General features: G+C 42.9%; 1 protein-coding gene across 1 annotated transcript in view; it reads left to right on the top strand.

The window, feature by feature from the left end:
• MEI1 (meiotic double-stranded break formation protein 1) overlaps positions 1-15791 on the top strand; it is a 75783-nt gene that overhangs the window by 32293 nt on the left and 27699 nt on the right. Inside the window, exons 16-19 of the mRNA XM_029954092.1 lie at positions 1551-1611; positions 2557-2654; positions 5235-5403; positions 10462-10606. Of these exons, the coding sequence (XP_029809952.1) occupies positions 1551-1611; positions 2557-2654; positions 5235-5403; positions 10462-10606 (473 nt within the window). The remainder of the gene's footprint in view (positions 1-1550; positions 1612-2556; positions 2655-5234; positions 5404-10461; positions 10607-15791) is intronic.

The raw sequence follows: 15791 nt of genomic DNA, 5'->3' as shown, positions 1-15791 counted from the left end.
GAGCAAGCTCCTTGGAAAGGAGAAGGGGGCTGGACCCAGAGCTGGGGTGATGAGGGGCATGCCTTTTGGAGGTGTCTCAAAATTTGATTTGGGATATTGAGGGAGTTTCTGACTAATAGTCTAGGTCATCCTGGGGAGGTCCCTTGTCACAGTTCAGAGGGATCTTTATTCTTTCCAGGCAAACAGAGGACAGGAAACCTTTAGGAAGCTGAAGCTATTTCTCAGAGAAAGTGGGAGTGGGAGCTTCTAGAAGAGAGTGAGAGGCTGTGTGGAAGAGGGAGGAAAAAGCAGGACCTTTGTCATTAGCTCTTGTGAGTTGAGATTCTTAGCCCCTCCTTTGGACAAATTAATATTTTGTCTCCAATGTCTTTAGCCAGATTATCTCATTATTAAATGAGGTAATATATATAGAACTCCTAAATGATTCTACCTCTTAGTTATTATGACAACTGACCTATACTTCTTTTCTCCCTTCCATCCACTCTTCTTGTCTGCCATACTTCAAGAGTCAAGAAGATATGGTCTTGGGATGTTGGATGGGTGCAACTTCAGAAATGTAGATCTCTGAGGGGCAGTGGTGGAGAAGAAAGGGTATGGAGAAAGATTGTGTACAGGGAGATCTATGTAGGTAGAACAGGAGTAGGGGCCCAACCTTCAAGAGAAAAGAAGGAAGCAGGCAGTGCCAGCCAGGAGTGGGCAAAGGCCTTGAATAAAGGGTGGAGAAACTCTCAGTCCCTGGAAGACTCGGCCAGGAGCGCCTTCCAGCAGGAATCCTGTGCTCCCCCTCCCGGGGGAGTCATGAGTTGAAGTGTGTCCCAGAAAGTTGCTGTGAAACTCTGAGGGATTAATTTCCTGCCATGTGCTTTAGCCCCAGATTGTCCCTAACTCTGAAGCTGGCGCAGTGGGACCTCTTGATGTTCTTTTCTAGAATCCTGCTTTTTATAGGGGCCCAGGATGGACAGGACAGAAGTCAGTTTTGACAGGGAGGCTTGGTGCAGGATGTGGGGAGACCGGGAGGAGGCAGGCAGTGCAGGGGCCTGGGCCAGGGTCATCAGCTAACACAGAATCTGTTACCTGACCTCAGGTCTGAGAGCCAGTCCTTCCCTGCAGGCATTCAGCAATGGGGATAAAGCAGCGACCACCCTTTGTTCCTTTTGAGTCTGAAACTGGATTATTTTCTACAAAATTGGAAGAAGGGATAGAATGAGCAGATGTGTCTTTCCTAGGTCATTGTCAAATGTGCCAGATTATAATGGAAGATGAACATTTATTCAACACCTACTCCACAGTGCAGTGCTAGGCATTTGTTAGATGTTCTATGTTATACTTACTTAGCTTCACAACAACCTGTGAGGTATAGGTATTGAAACAGAGTCTCAGAGAAGTTAAATACGTGTTCCAGGATCACACTACTGGTATTGTTGGAGCAAATTTTGAACCTAGGTCTATATGACTCCAACATTAGTAGTCTTTGGTACCACTCAAATTTGAGAATCTCTGTAATGAGTCTGGTGTAAATTGCTCTCTGTTTTCTTCCCGCTTCTCCCAAGCTTCCTCATCTTTCATATGGTTAACGCTGGAACTGAAGGCCAGGTTCTGCACCAGCCCAAGGTATGTGTGGTTTCAGGCAAAATTAGTGGCCAAGGGGCCAGTGTCCTTGACTGGACAAGTGGAAATTTCTGATTGGTGTGGTTTAGTCATAGGACCATGGTGGGGGGATTGACACCATGTCAGAATTGCTCAGCTGCTGGTGGTAGGAGCTGGACATGCTTCTGTAGCTTTTATTTCATCCAGTTCCGGTAAGACACTCACTCTATGTGATACTTGGACGGGCACCTGTTACATCGAAACTGGAACAGCTCTTAGAGATCATCAGTCTAACTCCTCATTTTACAAACGGGGAGACAGAAGCCCTCAAGGGTAGTGAAAGCAGTGCCCACAAAGAGCCATGTTCTCGTTGCTGCCAGCCCAGCATTTCCAGAGGAAATGTAGAGAGGTTCAAAGTAGAGACGTGGCCACTTCAGTCTCTGTCTGGTTAGGTTTCTAGAGTAACCTTCTGTTCCTTCCCATTTATGATTTGCCAGCTGTCTCTGCATTTACCTGACAGATTCCATTTGCTACTGCCTACAGCCTGCAAGGTGACCACAATGTAGCCTCTGGCTCTCCTTGTGTATCTCTGAATAGAACACCCAGTCTTCAAGAAGGGATGCAAATGCTTCTCCTTGACTACCCAACTTAGGTTCAACAGCTCCCAGTACTCCCAAGGCCTTTCCTGAACTAGGAGCACTTTTTTTTAATGTTTTGTTAAATTGGGGTTCAGTAGCCCTCCTTAGTTTATTTTTTCAGTAAAATTTTAATGAATGCCTATGTGCCTAAGTCACAGCTGTAGCAGCGGGTTCCATATTTATTGTGCACAGCCACCTCCAGAACCCTTCTTCCAGGGCCATGGTTAGAGTTTCACAGGGCTCTGGTACAAGAGCCCAGCAGGGATAATGCTGTCCCAGCCAAAGCAGCAATGTCGTCTCTCTTGTTCTCTTTTCCTTTCCACCCTCTAAGTCACTCAGACCTAAACCAGGTATGTTCCAGTTTCCTCTATGACATGAGCCTCAACCTCCTGTCAGCTCCAGAGAAGTCTGAGCCGCCTTCCCAAGAAGGTAAGATGCTGCAGCTTGACCTCTCATCAGGTTCACAGTGGCCTTTTACTGTCTGGATGCCTTTGTTGATAGTCTGGGTAGTGAGTCAGTATCACAATAATTATTCTCTCTCTGCTAGAAGCTTCCAGAGGATCCATGAAACCATGGAATGATGGGATTGTAGGCTGACACTTAGGGAGATGAGATAATCGAATCAGGAAGCAATAGAATCCAAGGTTCCTGGACCTTTAGACTCTGAGGGTTGAGAAGGACCCCAAAGCTTATCCAGCCCAGTTCCTCACCCTGGCCATCCCGGGTGTGAACATCCCTCACACCAGACCTTTCCCTCCCTGCTTGTTACATCCCGAGACTTCTGCTCAAAATACCTTGAATGGTCTGTTTGTTTTTTGTTTGTTTCTTCATTCAAGAACTATTTCTTGAGCATCTACTGTGCTCTATTCCAGGTTCTATTCCAGGTTATGGTGACAGAGCTCCAATGTCCTGTCCTCATGGAGCGAGAGAGGTAGACAATAAACACATAGATGAAATATTATAAATGAATAAGTGCTATGAAAAAATAAAACTGGGCAGAGGGAGAGAGGGTGACAGAGGGAGAAGATGCACATTAGATATGTGGTCAAGGAAGGCCTCCGTGAGGAGGTGGCGCGTTAGCAGAGGTCTGAATGCAATGAAGGAGGCACATGCAGAATCGAGGCAGGGGGACCAGCAGATGAGCGGCGAGAGCTGAAGTTGAATATTCATTGAGCTTCTGCTACATGCCAGGGGAGGCCTAAGTGCTGCTGTGGATACAATAATTATGTTATGTTCTCTGCCCTACGGAGTTCCTCTATCCTAGACCTCTTTTGGTATAATATACAACAATTTAATCATCATTCTATTCATTTATTTAACAACTATGATGCCTTCTTTGTGGGTGAGAGTTGGTGCCGCCCATGTTTCTTCTTTTCACATTTACAAAGATGTGTCATCTCCTCCCACTTCCTAATCCTCTTTTCCTCCTTTTTCCCCAACATTGTGCTGAGAGAGACAGGAGCCCAAGTGAACATTTTCATTCCTTCCAACATGGCTTGGCTCCTAATTCTCTCACTATGCCAACCACTTGTCTTTGCCTGGCACACTGCTCTCTGCCTCTCCGGGTGTGGTCTGGCCTGCAGGGGGACGAGCACGTCTACCGATGCCCTGGCACTGGCCTGAGGACCACGTTGGCAGTCCCTGCACCACGGCCTCGTGTGCTTGCCAGCGCCGCCCCGCTGCCGGCTCCCTCCCTCTTGGGGAGAGGAAGAGCCGCAGGCATCTGCCTCCCTAGACCCTGAGGCCTTGTCAAGCCTCCCAGCGCTGGGAAGAGCATGTGCATGCAGATTCCTTCCTTCTTCCGTGTATCAGGAGAAAGGGTGGATGGATGCATGGCACTCGAGGGTATTAGTTTCATTTTTATGATAATGATCATAGCTTGGTGGAAAAGTCACTGAACTTAGAATTAGGAGAGCTGACCTGGCTCTGCAGCCAGATTGCTGCAGGAAATTCTCCATTCTTACCTTCCGCTTGGCCCTAAGTCCACTGCACCAGCAGGACAGACTTGACTTGACCTCCTGCTTGGCACGTTGCTTTCGTTCTTTCATCCTCCAACCTGTCTCCACCCACTGCTGGAAGGATCTATCTGAAAACCAAAGTCTTATCATCCTGACACCCTGGCCTTCAGCTATAGTCCCCAAACATCAGTCTGTGGGGCACTGTCAGACAGCGATGAAATTTCCTCTCATCTGTGATATCCTCTGATATGTGGAAAATAAGGGTAATACAGTGAATTTTCTATAAAGTTAATGTTATTCAAAGTTTAAGCTCTGATGTCTCTTCCTCTCATATTCTTTTGGTATTAAAGTACTCTTTCTTTTCTGAAATGGATTTCCTAAGAAATTGTCCTCAGGATAAAATTCAAAGTCTTTACTCGGCATTTAAAGTTTTTCACACTCTAGCTACTAATTATGTCACACAGTTGTGCAACTCCTGACAGTCCTCATCTATTCACTGCTGATTCAGTCAGACTGAACTCCTTGCTGCCCCTGAAACATGTCCTCTTCTGCGTCTGGACCTCTGAACACCTTGCTTTCTGTGTCCAGGATTCTCTGCCCTCACTTTTCTGCCTGTTTTCTGCTCTCCTTCCACAGTTCCTTCCTTTTCAAGCTTGGCCTCCCCACCCCGGGTGGTATGAGTCAGACCCTCCTCCACACTTGAACATGGCACTTGATCATGTCTCCTATAATTGTCCATTTCCTTGTCTGTCTTTTCCCAGCCACCAGCTCCTGGAGATGCAGCCTGTTTGTCACAGCCTGGTCTAGAGTAGCCATTCTGAACATTTGTCAATGAACGAAGACATGTATCCATGTCCTCACACATGTTACCTTTAGTCTCCGCTGGCAGCCTGAAGGCTGCCTAAAGGAAGAGGAAACGGATTTCCTTTCATCCTGCATGTACACTGCCTGCCTGTGCCCTGTACCCTCTTCATGTAGAAGGTACTCCTGTGCTCACTACCTGCTTTCCTGTGTTCTCCGTGTGGCATTCTCCTGCATGTTTCCTCCCCAGAACTCTCTGCGGTGTCTGCATTCCTGCAGCATGGGCTGCCCCTGATATGCAGCAGGAGCCCCGAAAGCCTTGCCTTCCTGTCGGATCGCCAGTATGTGGATGGCACCACTCGCCAGAGACAGTACTGCGTCCTGCTCCTCTTCTACCTGGCCTACATCCATGAGGACCGGTCAGTGTTCGATGCTGGTGGCCAGCAGTGCGTCCTGGGACCCACATCTGCAGCCCAGTTCAGTTCAATAAATATCCACAGAGGCATCCACTCCAAGCCTGGTCCTGGGCACTGGGGACACTGGGAGGAGTGAGAAATGGGTTGTATTCCCTGAGGGGCTCATATACCGGAAAGGGATTAAGGCAGGTGGGTTGAGTGAGTGCTCAACAGTGGTGAGAGTAGAGGCCTAAAATGCAAATGGGATTTTTTTAGTATCTTAAAAGTATTGCTTGTGCACAGAAAAAAAGTTTTAGTGGTTTACTTTGGTTTTAAGAATTACTTATAGGGGAGCCTCGGTGGCTCAGTCGATTGAATGTCTGGCCTTGGCTCAGGTCATGATCTCGCGGTACGTGGGTTTGAGCCCTGCATCGGGCTCTGTGCTGACAGCTAGCTCAGAGCCTGGAGCCTATTTCAGATTCAGTGTCTCCCTCTCTCTCAAAAATAAATAAAAACATTAAAAAATTTTTAAAAATAATTACTTATACAATTTATTAGAAATTGAAAATCAAAGGACTAATTAATTATTCCTTAAGCTTAAAAAGTAATTGTATTGAGGTAAAATTTATATAACGTAAAATTAACCATTTTAAGGTGAACAGTTTGGCATTTAGTATATTTACAGTATTGTGCAACCACCACCTCTCTCTAGTTCCAAAGTATTTCCAGCACTCCAAAGTAAAATTGTGTACCCATTAAGCATTCATTTCCCGTCCCTCCTGCTCAGCTCCTGGCACCAACAATCTGTGTTCTGTCTCTATGGCTTTATCTGTTCTGAACACTTCCTATAGATGGATCGTACAACAGGTGACCTTCTGTGCCTGGCTTCTTCCGATTAGCATAATGGTGTGGAGATTCATCCAGTTAGCATAATATTTTTAGCATGTATCAGTTCTTCATCAGTTTTCATGTGGCTAATACAGGTGTTGTAGCATCATGTATTAAAAACACTGTTTTTTCCTACACGGAATTGTCTTCACATCCTCACTGAAAATCACTTGATCCATTGTGATTTTTAAAAATTGAGATGTAATTGACATATAGTAATTTCAAATATACAACATAATGAATGGATATTTATATATATTGCAAAATAATCATCACGATAAGTTTAGTTAATATCCATCACTGCATGAGATTGCAATTTTTTTTCTTGTGCTGAGAACTTTAAAGTTGTTCTTTTAGCAACTTTCAAATGTACAGTGTAGGGGCGCCTGGGTGGCTCAGTCGGTTAAGCCTCCGACTTCGGCTCAGGTCAGATCTCACATTCATGGGTTCGAACCCCGCGTCAGGCTCTGTGCTGACAGCTAGCTCAGAGCCTGGAGCCTGCTTCTGGTTCTGTGTCTCCTTCTCTCTGACCCTGACCCTCCCCCTCTATGCTCTGTCTCTCTCTGTATCAAAAATAAATAAAACATTAAAAAAAACTATCAAATGTACAGTGTAGTATTACCAACTGTAGTCACCATGCTGTGTATTATATCCCCAAGATCTATTTATTGTATAACAGGAAGTTTGTACCCTTTGACCCTCTTTACCCATTTTGCCCACTCTCAACCCCTCACTTCTGGCAACCACCAGTCTGTTCTATTTATGAGTTCAGGTTTTAAACAAGTTTTTAAAAATGTTTTTATTTATTTTTGAGAGACACAGAGAGACATTGCATGAGTGGGGAAGGCACAGAGGGAGAGGGAGACACAGAATCTGAAACAGGCTCCAGGCTCCGAGCTGTCAGTGCAGAGCCTGATGCAGGGCTTGAACACCTGAACTGTGAGATTGTAATCTGAACCCAAGTCACATGCTTTACCAACTGAGCCACACAGGTGCTCCTGTTTTTTGTTTTTTTTTAAGATTCCACATATAATTAAAATCATACAGTATTTTTCTTTCTCTATCTGACTTATTTCACTTGGCCTAAAGCCTTCAAGGTCAATCCATTTTGTTTGCAAATGGCAAGATTCCTTTCTTTTTATGGCTGAATAGTATTCCATTGTGTGTATATACACACCACATTTTCTTTTCTTTTTTTAAATGTTCATTTATTTATTTTGAGAGAGAGAGAGCAGGTGCAGAGGAGGGGCAGGGAGAAGGAGAGTCAGTCAGACGCTTAACCAACTGAACCACCCAGGTGCCCCACTTAGGTTTTATCCATGTGTTGGCTATAGTAAATAATGCTGCAGTGAACATGGGGGTGGGTGCAGATATCTTTTTAGTTTAGGTAAATACCCAGAAGTGGAATTGCTAGATCATATGGTCAATGATCATATGATCAATTCTATTTTTCATTTTTTGAGGAAACTCCATTTTCTTTTCCATAGTGGCTGCCCCAATTTACATTCCTACCAGTAGTGCACAAGGGTTCCCTTTTCTCAACATCCTTGCCAACACTTGTGTTTTCTGGTCTGTTTGATGATAGTCATTTGACAGGTATGAGAATGTACCTCATTGTGGTTTTGATTTACATTTCCTTGCTAATCAGTAACATTGAGCATCTTTTCATGTACCTGTTGGCCATCTGTATGTGTTCTTTGGAAAAATGTCTATTCAGATCCTATGCCCGTTTTTTAATTGGATTTTTTTGCTATTGAATTGTGTGAGTTCTTTATTGTAAATATTCATTTTTAATCAGATATATAATTTGCAAAGATTTTTTTCCCACTCAGTGGGCTGCCTTTTCATTTTGTTGATGGCTTCCTTTGCTGTGCAGAAGCTTTTTAATTTGAAATAGTCCCATTTGTTTACTTTTGCTTTTAGTATAAGATCTAACCAAGTTCTCCCCAAAACCAATGGCAAGTAACTTATTGCCTATGTTTTCTTCTAGAAGTTTTATAGTTTCGGCTGTTAACATTCATGTCTTTAATCATACAATCTTTAATCCATGTTGAGTCAATTTTTGTGTGTGGTATAAGATAGTGGTCCACTTTTATTTTTTTGCATGTTGCTGTCCAGGTTTCCCAACATCACTTACTGAAACAAACATATGCTTCTTTTTTTTCTGAATATGCAGAATGGGATATTATACAAGGTCTTCAACCTGCCTTTTAACCTAACAACATATCTTGGGCCTCTTATCATCTTAGTACATATATTAATAGGTCTACCTCATATTTTTGGTAGCTGTGTAATATTTATATTATGGTTATTACCCATTTTATTTTTATTTGTAATTAAAAATTTTTTAAGTTTATTTTTTGAGAGAAACAGAGACAGTGTGAGTGGGGGAAGGGCAGAGAGAGAGGGAGAGAGAATCCTATGCGGGCTTTGCCCTGTCGGCACAGAGCCTGATGCAGGGCTTGAACTCATGAAACTGGGAGATCATGACCTGAGTCAAAACCAAGAGTTGGACGCTTAACCAACTGAGCCGCCTAGGCGCCCCTTTTATTTTTTTAAATAAACATTGTATTTTGAAATAATTATAGATTTTAGGAAAAGTTGCAAAGAATATAGATAATTCTTCACTAATTTTCTCCTAGTATTAACATAACTGTGATACACTTATCAAACTAAGACACCAACCTTGGTACACTGGTAGTTCTTCTGGTTTTTTTTTTGTTGTTACTGTGGTAAAATTGGCATCTTAACCATGTTTAGTGTTAAATAACTGCTCACGGGTATTGAGTACATTAGTATCGTTGTACTGCCATCACAACCATTCATCCCCAGAACTGTTTTTCATCTTGCAAAAGCAAAATTCGACACCTATTGAGCAATAACTCTCCATTTCTCTTTCCCCAATCCTTGGAAACCACTATTTGACTTCCTGTCCCCGTGATTTATTTGACCACTGTAAGTACTTCATACAAGTGGAATCATGTAGCATGTGTCTTTTTGTGACAGGCTTATTTCACTTAACACAGTATCCTTAAGATTCATCCCTCTTATCACATGTCAGAATTTCCTTCCTTTTTTATGCTGAATAATGCTTCATTGTCTGTATATACCACATTTTGCTTATAGATTTGTTCATCTATGGACACTTGGATTGCTTCCACCTTTTGGCTATTGTGAATAATGCTGCTGAACATGCGTGTGCAAATATCTCTTTGAGACCCTGTTTTCAATTCTTTTGGATATATATCCAGATTGTTGGATCATCTGGTAGTTCTGTTTTTAATTTTTTGAGGAAATGCCATGCTTTTTTTCACAGCAGCTATATGATTTTACATTCCCGCCAGCAGTGCACTAGGGTTCTGATTTTATCTCATTGTTTTGATTTGCGTTTCCCTAATGATTAATGATATTGAGCATCTTTCCATCTACCTTTTGGCCACTTAGATATCTTCTCTGGAGAAAAGTCTGTTCAAGAAGTCCTTTGCTCATTTTTTATAGCTTTTTCTTTTTAATGTTCATTTATTTAGAGAGAGCATGCGCTCTCATGCAAGGGAGAGCAGGAGGGACACAGAGAGGAAGAGAAAGAGAATTCTAAGCAAGTTCTGCTTGGGATTCACAGAACCTCTGTGTCAGCAGAGAGCCCAACATGGGGCTCAATCTCATGAACCATGAGATTGTGACCTGAGCTGAAATCAAGAGTCGGACACTTAACTGACTGAGCCACCCATGTGCTCCTATGCCTTTTATGTTTTACTAAAAAAAAAAAGCCAGTCTCCTCATCCCCATCTCCCTCGCACATACAGGCATAGATGGCTCCTTCCCCAGAAAACAGCCCGTTGAACTCGCGAATGTTTAACGATAGAGAGCAGTGGACTGGTTGCCAAAACAGGGACTCCTAACCCCCAGTCGTAGCATCCTTCTCTTTAACACTAGTGCAGCCGGCAGGTGCTTTGCCTCCTGGGTGTGAGTGAGGAGTCTCTGGCCCCTAGACAGAGCCTTGTACAAAGCCTAGAACCATGTGCTGTGTGTAATTGACAATGCTTTGTAAGTGCATGCTTTGTGCAAGGTGTCTTTAGGCTGTGGACATACTAGAGCAGAAGGACAGAAGGCAGAGGGTGGATATGGCAAGACAGGATATGTCAAGGCAGGGTGGCCATTTCTTTCTTTTTCACTCAGACTCTCCTTGGTTGACAGGTTCGTCTCAGAGGCAGAATTATTTGGGGCCATGCAAAGCTTCCTCCTGTCTCTGCAGGACCAGGACGAGCGCCCTCCACTGATGGTCATCAGAGCCTCCATCCATCTGCTTGCAATGTGCCAGGACAATGATGCACTAGATGAGGTATGGACTGAAATGCCTGGGGCTCCTCATCCTCTTGCTGCACCTCTTCAAATCGTGGCTCCTTGGGAGCCCGTGATGATCTAGAGAGAAAGTAGGTGGAAGAGAGAGTCTTGGTGGAATGGAGAGGGGTAGGGGGCCAACACATTCAGAGCCTATGTAAATTAGCTAATTCTCTCAACTGTCCTGAGAGGCAGAGATTATTATTTCCATTTTTTACAGGTGCGAACATCAGGATGGGTGAAAGTAACTTTCTCTAGGCCACACAGTTAATTGATGGGGGTGCCAGGGCTCCAATTTAGACTTGACCAACTGCCAAGGCTCTTTTCCTAGTACCACCCCTGGTTTGAGCAGGGTGAGAGACAGATGTGAGGTATATCCTTCTGTTAACAGTTTATCAAACAAAGTGGTTTGCTGGGAGCCAGTCATTGTTCATCAGGCTGACTTTGGATCACTTCTCTGATGGCTGTGTGTATATAGGTTTTCTCTTTCCAGGTTTTTTTAATGTTTATTTTTGAAAAAGAAGGAGACAGAGGGTGAGCAGGGGAGGGGTAGAGAGAGAGAGAGGAAGACACAGAATCTGAAGCAGGCTTCAGGCTCTGAGCTGTCAGCACAGAGCCTGACACAGGGCTTGAACCCACAAACCATGACATCATGACCTGAGCCAAAGTTGGACACCCTGAGCCAAAGTTGGACACTTAACTGACTAAGCACCCAGGTGGCTCTTTCCAGATTCTTTTAAATTCTTGTGGATTAAGGACTATGTCTAATCGCTCACTAACTCTCCCTCTTCTTTCATTGAAGATTGCTTCTATCCCCTAGATATGGACACTTCAGCCTCAACCTAAGGATACCCTTTCTTCACTGACTAGTAATTTTGCCTCTTTTTTTGAAGTTTTTTTTTTTAATGTAAGAAATCTCTGTATCCACCATGGGGCTCGAACTCATGACCCAAAATCAAGAGCCACATGTTCCTCTGACTAAACCAGCCAGGTGCTCCATAATTTTGCTTCCTTTTGATTACCTTTGGGGCAAACATGATGTAAGCAGACCCAATTTAATTTGAATGGAAGCAGAAAGTTGTAGTAAAAGCACATGCATTTTCAAGTAAGGGAGACCTAGAGATAAGATATTCCATTGTCTCTTTTTTTGTGATATTTGAGGCTATCAGTGATCATTGCCTACTATTAATTAATTAGAGATTGTGAAATAATAACATCCTAATTCTCTCATTCAATCTTTATTTATTTTTAAAATATTTTTTATGTCTTTATTTTATTTAGAAAGAGAGAGAGAGACTATGAGCAGGGGAGGGGCAGAGATTGAGGGAGACAAAGAATCTGAAGCAGGCTCCAGGCCCTGAGCGGTCAGCACAGAGCCCGACACGGGGCTCGAACCCACAGACTGTGAGATCATGACCTGAGCCAAAGTCGGCTTCTTAACCAACTGAGCCACCCAGGTGCCCCTAACCTTTGTTTATTTAAAATGTTTATTTATTTTGAGGGAGAAGGAGAGAGCATGAGTGAGGGAGGGACAAGAGAGATGGAGACAGAATCCCAGGCAGACTCTGCGCTGTGAGTACAGAGCTGAATGTGGGGCTCAATCCCATGAACCGTGAGCTCATGACCTGAGCCAAAATCAGGAATTGAACCTTTAACTGACTGAGCCACTCAGGCTTCCCTCATCAACTACTTGGTTACTCTGAATGGGAGATTGTGTAACAAGCATAGGTGGAAGGTTTGATTCTCTTTTTAATTACAGCTTTAGTAAAAGGAATGGTTGCCTAGTATTCCTCAAAGGTGACCAGAGATATTTTTTGGTGTCATTATGATTTAAAAATATTTGATGTGTTTCAATCCCCTGCAGTTATTATCCTTTTGAAGCTCAAATTGTCCTATCTTTGGTCAGTGGGAGCCTATTCAGGGTAGCTCCTGCGTCCTTTTGATTACCCTAGTAGTCTGTGACAGCATTTGTGTGTTCTACTGTGACAGGGTGCTTTAGGCCTGTATGCACTTCCTGCTCTCCCATTTGCTTTTGAACCCTGCCCCAGGTAGGTTTTCACTCTCACCATATCTCTGAAAATGCACTTATCAAAGTCACCAGTAACAGATACATGATTAAAGCCAGTAGTCAGTATTCAGTTATTACCTTACTTATCAATAGCATCTCTTCTTTGAACCGTTGCCTTTACTTGGCATCTAGAATGCTACGTACTCATGATTTTCCTCTACCTCTGTGGCACTTCTATCTCAGAACTGATTTTCTCTTTTGCTGATTTTCTCTTATCTCTCTGACCTCTAAGTGTTGTAGTGCCCCAGGGCTCAGTCTTTGACAGCTTTTCTTTTCTCTAAATTTATTTCTTTGGTGATCTCATATAGTCCCATGGTTTGATTTCATGGCTGAATTAAAAAGGGTGACTCTGATTGCTGGGCCAAGAGACCAAAAGGGTACAAGGTGGAAGTGCAGAAACCAGACAGGAAGTTACAGCACTAATGTAAACAAGAGATAGTTGAGGGGGTGAAGAATAGTAGCTTCTGAATATTTTGAAACAGGAGCCAAGAATTTCTTGATAGATGAGTGTGAGGTGTAAGAATAAGAGAGAACAAAAGGATGTTTCCAAAGATTTTGTTTCTCATGGGGTTCAGAGAATTGCTATATTGAAGAGGAAGTGGGCTGGAGAAACAGAGGTGGTGGTGGTAAAGTGGGGTGCTTGAATTGGGATTACTGAGGAGTGTACAGTTCTTGGTAGAGACAAGGTCTAGGGGCAGGCCACGGGCATGAATGGCTGAGGCTAGTGGAGGAGATTAGAAGGGAGAAAGAGAATTTAGAGGCCATGATTTTGGAACTAGGTAGATGGGAACAAAAATAGCTTCAACTTGAAAGATTGTAGGCAAGGCAGGTTTTTGGAAGAGGATCAAAGCATCAAGGTGACAGGAGTATTCAAGGAAGAGGCACAGGACAAGGAATTTGCTGATAACTGTGAGTTTTAGAGGACTCTGTGGAAAGATTTTGGGAGCTGGGAAAGAGTGGAAGATTGGAACAGAAAATGGAATGTTTTGAGCTTATGATGATCTGGAAATTCTGGGCTTCCTGAGATGACTCATGGAAACAGGAGAAAAGGACACGATGGGAATAGTCCTGATGGCTTCAAGACTAGTGCTGTAGTAAGATTGTATTTGGGGATCTCGCTTCACATGTACCAGCGGTGGTGTGGAAACTTAGAAGGGAGCTCATGGAGCTCCAGGTTTTCCCCCTGGGGTGGGAATCCATAAATGATGTATGACACTGTTGTACATGTTTCTTTTCTTTTCTTTTTTAATGTTTTATGTTTATTTATTATTGAGACAGAAACAGAGCATAAGTCGGGGAGGGGCAGAGAGAGAGAGGGAGACACAGAATGTGAAACAGGCTCCAGGCTCTGAGCTGTCAGCACAGAGTCTGACTCGGGGCTTGAACCCACAAACTGTAAGATCATGACCTGAGCCAAAGTCGGATGCTTAACTGACTGAGCCACCCAGGTGCTTCATGTTTTGCATGTTTAAGAATTTTATATAAATATACAAATGGCAACATATAATCACAGCTTGGTTTTTTAACTCAATTCTATTTTTATATTTTTATGTTTTCAAGGTTTTTTTTAAATTGTGGTAAAATACACAAAATCTATCATCTCAACTATTTTTAGTGTACAGTTCAGTGACATTAACTACATTAGTATTGTACAACTACCATCACCGATCATGTCCAGAACTCTTTCATCTTGCAAAACTGAAACTCTGTACTCATTAAAAAATAACTCCCCAATGTGGATTGACCACTCGATATGTGTCAGGTGCCATGTGGGCTCCTGTTAGGGTTTGGGTGAATCAAACATATTCCCTGCCCCCAGGGAGCACCAGTTTGGCAGGAGAGACAAAAAGATCCTCTACAGGCAGGCAGTAACAGCAATGAGTGCTCTCCTGGAGCTGGAGGACCAGTCAAGAGCCACAAAAACACACAGAGAAAGAGATTGCTTTGGATTATGGCATCAGGAGAGGCTTTATTGAGAGTATTAAGATACAGAAATGGGAAGTTTCCCAGTATATCCCTTCAAGGAAGAAAGTCTAGTTTAGCATGCCTTAGCTAAGTCATTTAAGAGTGGAGAGAAGCTGGAAAGGTAGACTCAAGTCTTTAATAACATGTTAAGAAATGAAATTAAGAAAACAATTCTATTTATAATAGCACCAAGAAATAAAATACATTGGAATAAATTTAACAAAAGAAGTACACTTCTGATCACTGAACATTATAAACCCTCATTGAAAGAAATTAAAGAAGACCTATATAAATATAAAGATACCCTATGGGGCACCTGGGTGGTTCAGGTGGTTGAGCGTCTCTTGATTTCAGCTCAGGTTCCAATCTCATGGTTTGTGAGTTCGAGCCCCGCATTGGGCTCTCCGCTTACAACATGGAGTCTACTTGGGATTCTGTCTCCCTCTTTCTCTGCCCCTGCCGCACTTGTTCTCCATCTCTTTCTCGCAAAATAAATAAATAAACATTAAAAAAAAGACATCCAATGCTCATGAATTAGAGGACTTAGATCAGTTAGAAGATAAAAAACTTCTGGGATGTAATGTACAACATACTACAGCTGACAATTCTGTTTTGTATGTTTGGAAATTGCTAGAAGAGTAGAGCTTAAAAGTTTTAATCCCAGTGAAAATGATTTTATAACTAAGGTGACGGAGGTTAGCCAAACTTGCTATGATGATCATTTAATAATATATACGTATATCTAATCATTATGTTCTACACTGTAAACATACACAATGTTAAGTGGCAACTATATCTCAATAAAACTGGAGAAAAAAGACGACTTAATAATGTTCAGTACTCCCCAAGCTGATCTATAGCTTCAATACAATCCCAATCAAAATCCCAGTTGCCTCTCCTTCCCTCCCTCTCTTCCTTCTTGGTAAAATGGACAAGCTGATCCTAAATTCATATGGAAATGAATTTCCATGGGACCCAAAATAACCAAAACAATCTTGAGAAAGAATAAAGGTGGAGGGTCCACACTTCTGAATTTCAAACTTACTACAAAACTAGAGCAATCAAGGGAGATGCCATAGACCCGGGACCAGGTGCAGCTTGGAGGCGGTGAATAGCAACTCTTCAAGTCTGCAATAGAAAATGGCCTACATTA

Source organism: Suricata suricatta, chromosome 10, assembly GCF_006229205.1.
Source record: "Suricata suricatta isolate VVHF042 chromosome 10, meerkat_22Aug2017_6uvM2_HiC, whole genome shotgun sequence".
NCBI classification, from domain to species: Eukaryota; Metazoa; Chordata; class Mammalia; order Carnivora; family Herpestidae; genus Suricata; species Suricata suricatta.
Note: the sequence above shows the minus strand (reverse complement) of the source record. Positions and strands in the feature narration are given on the sequence as shown.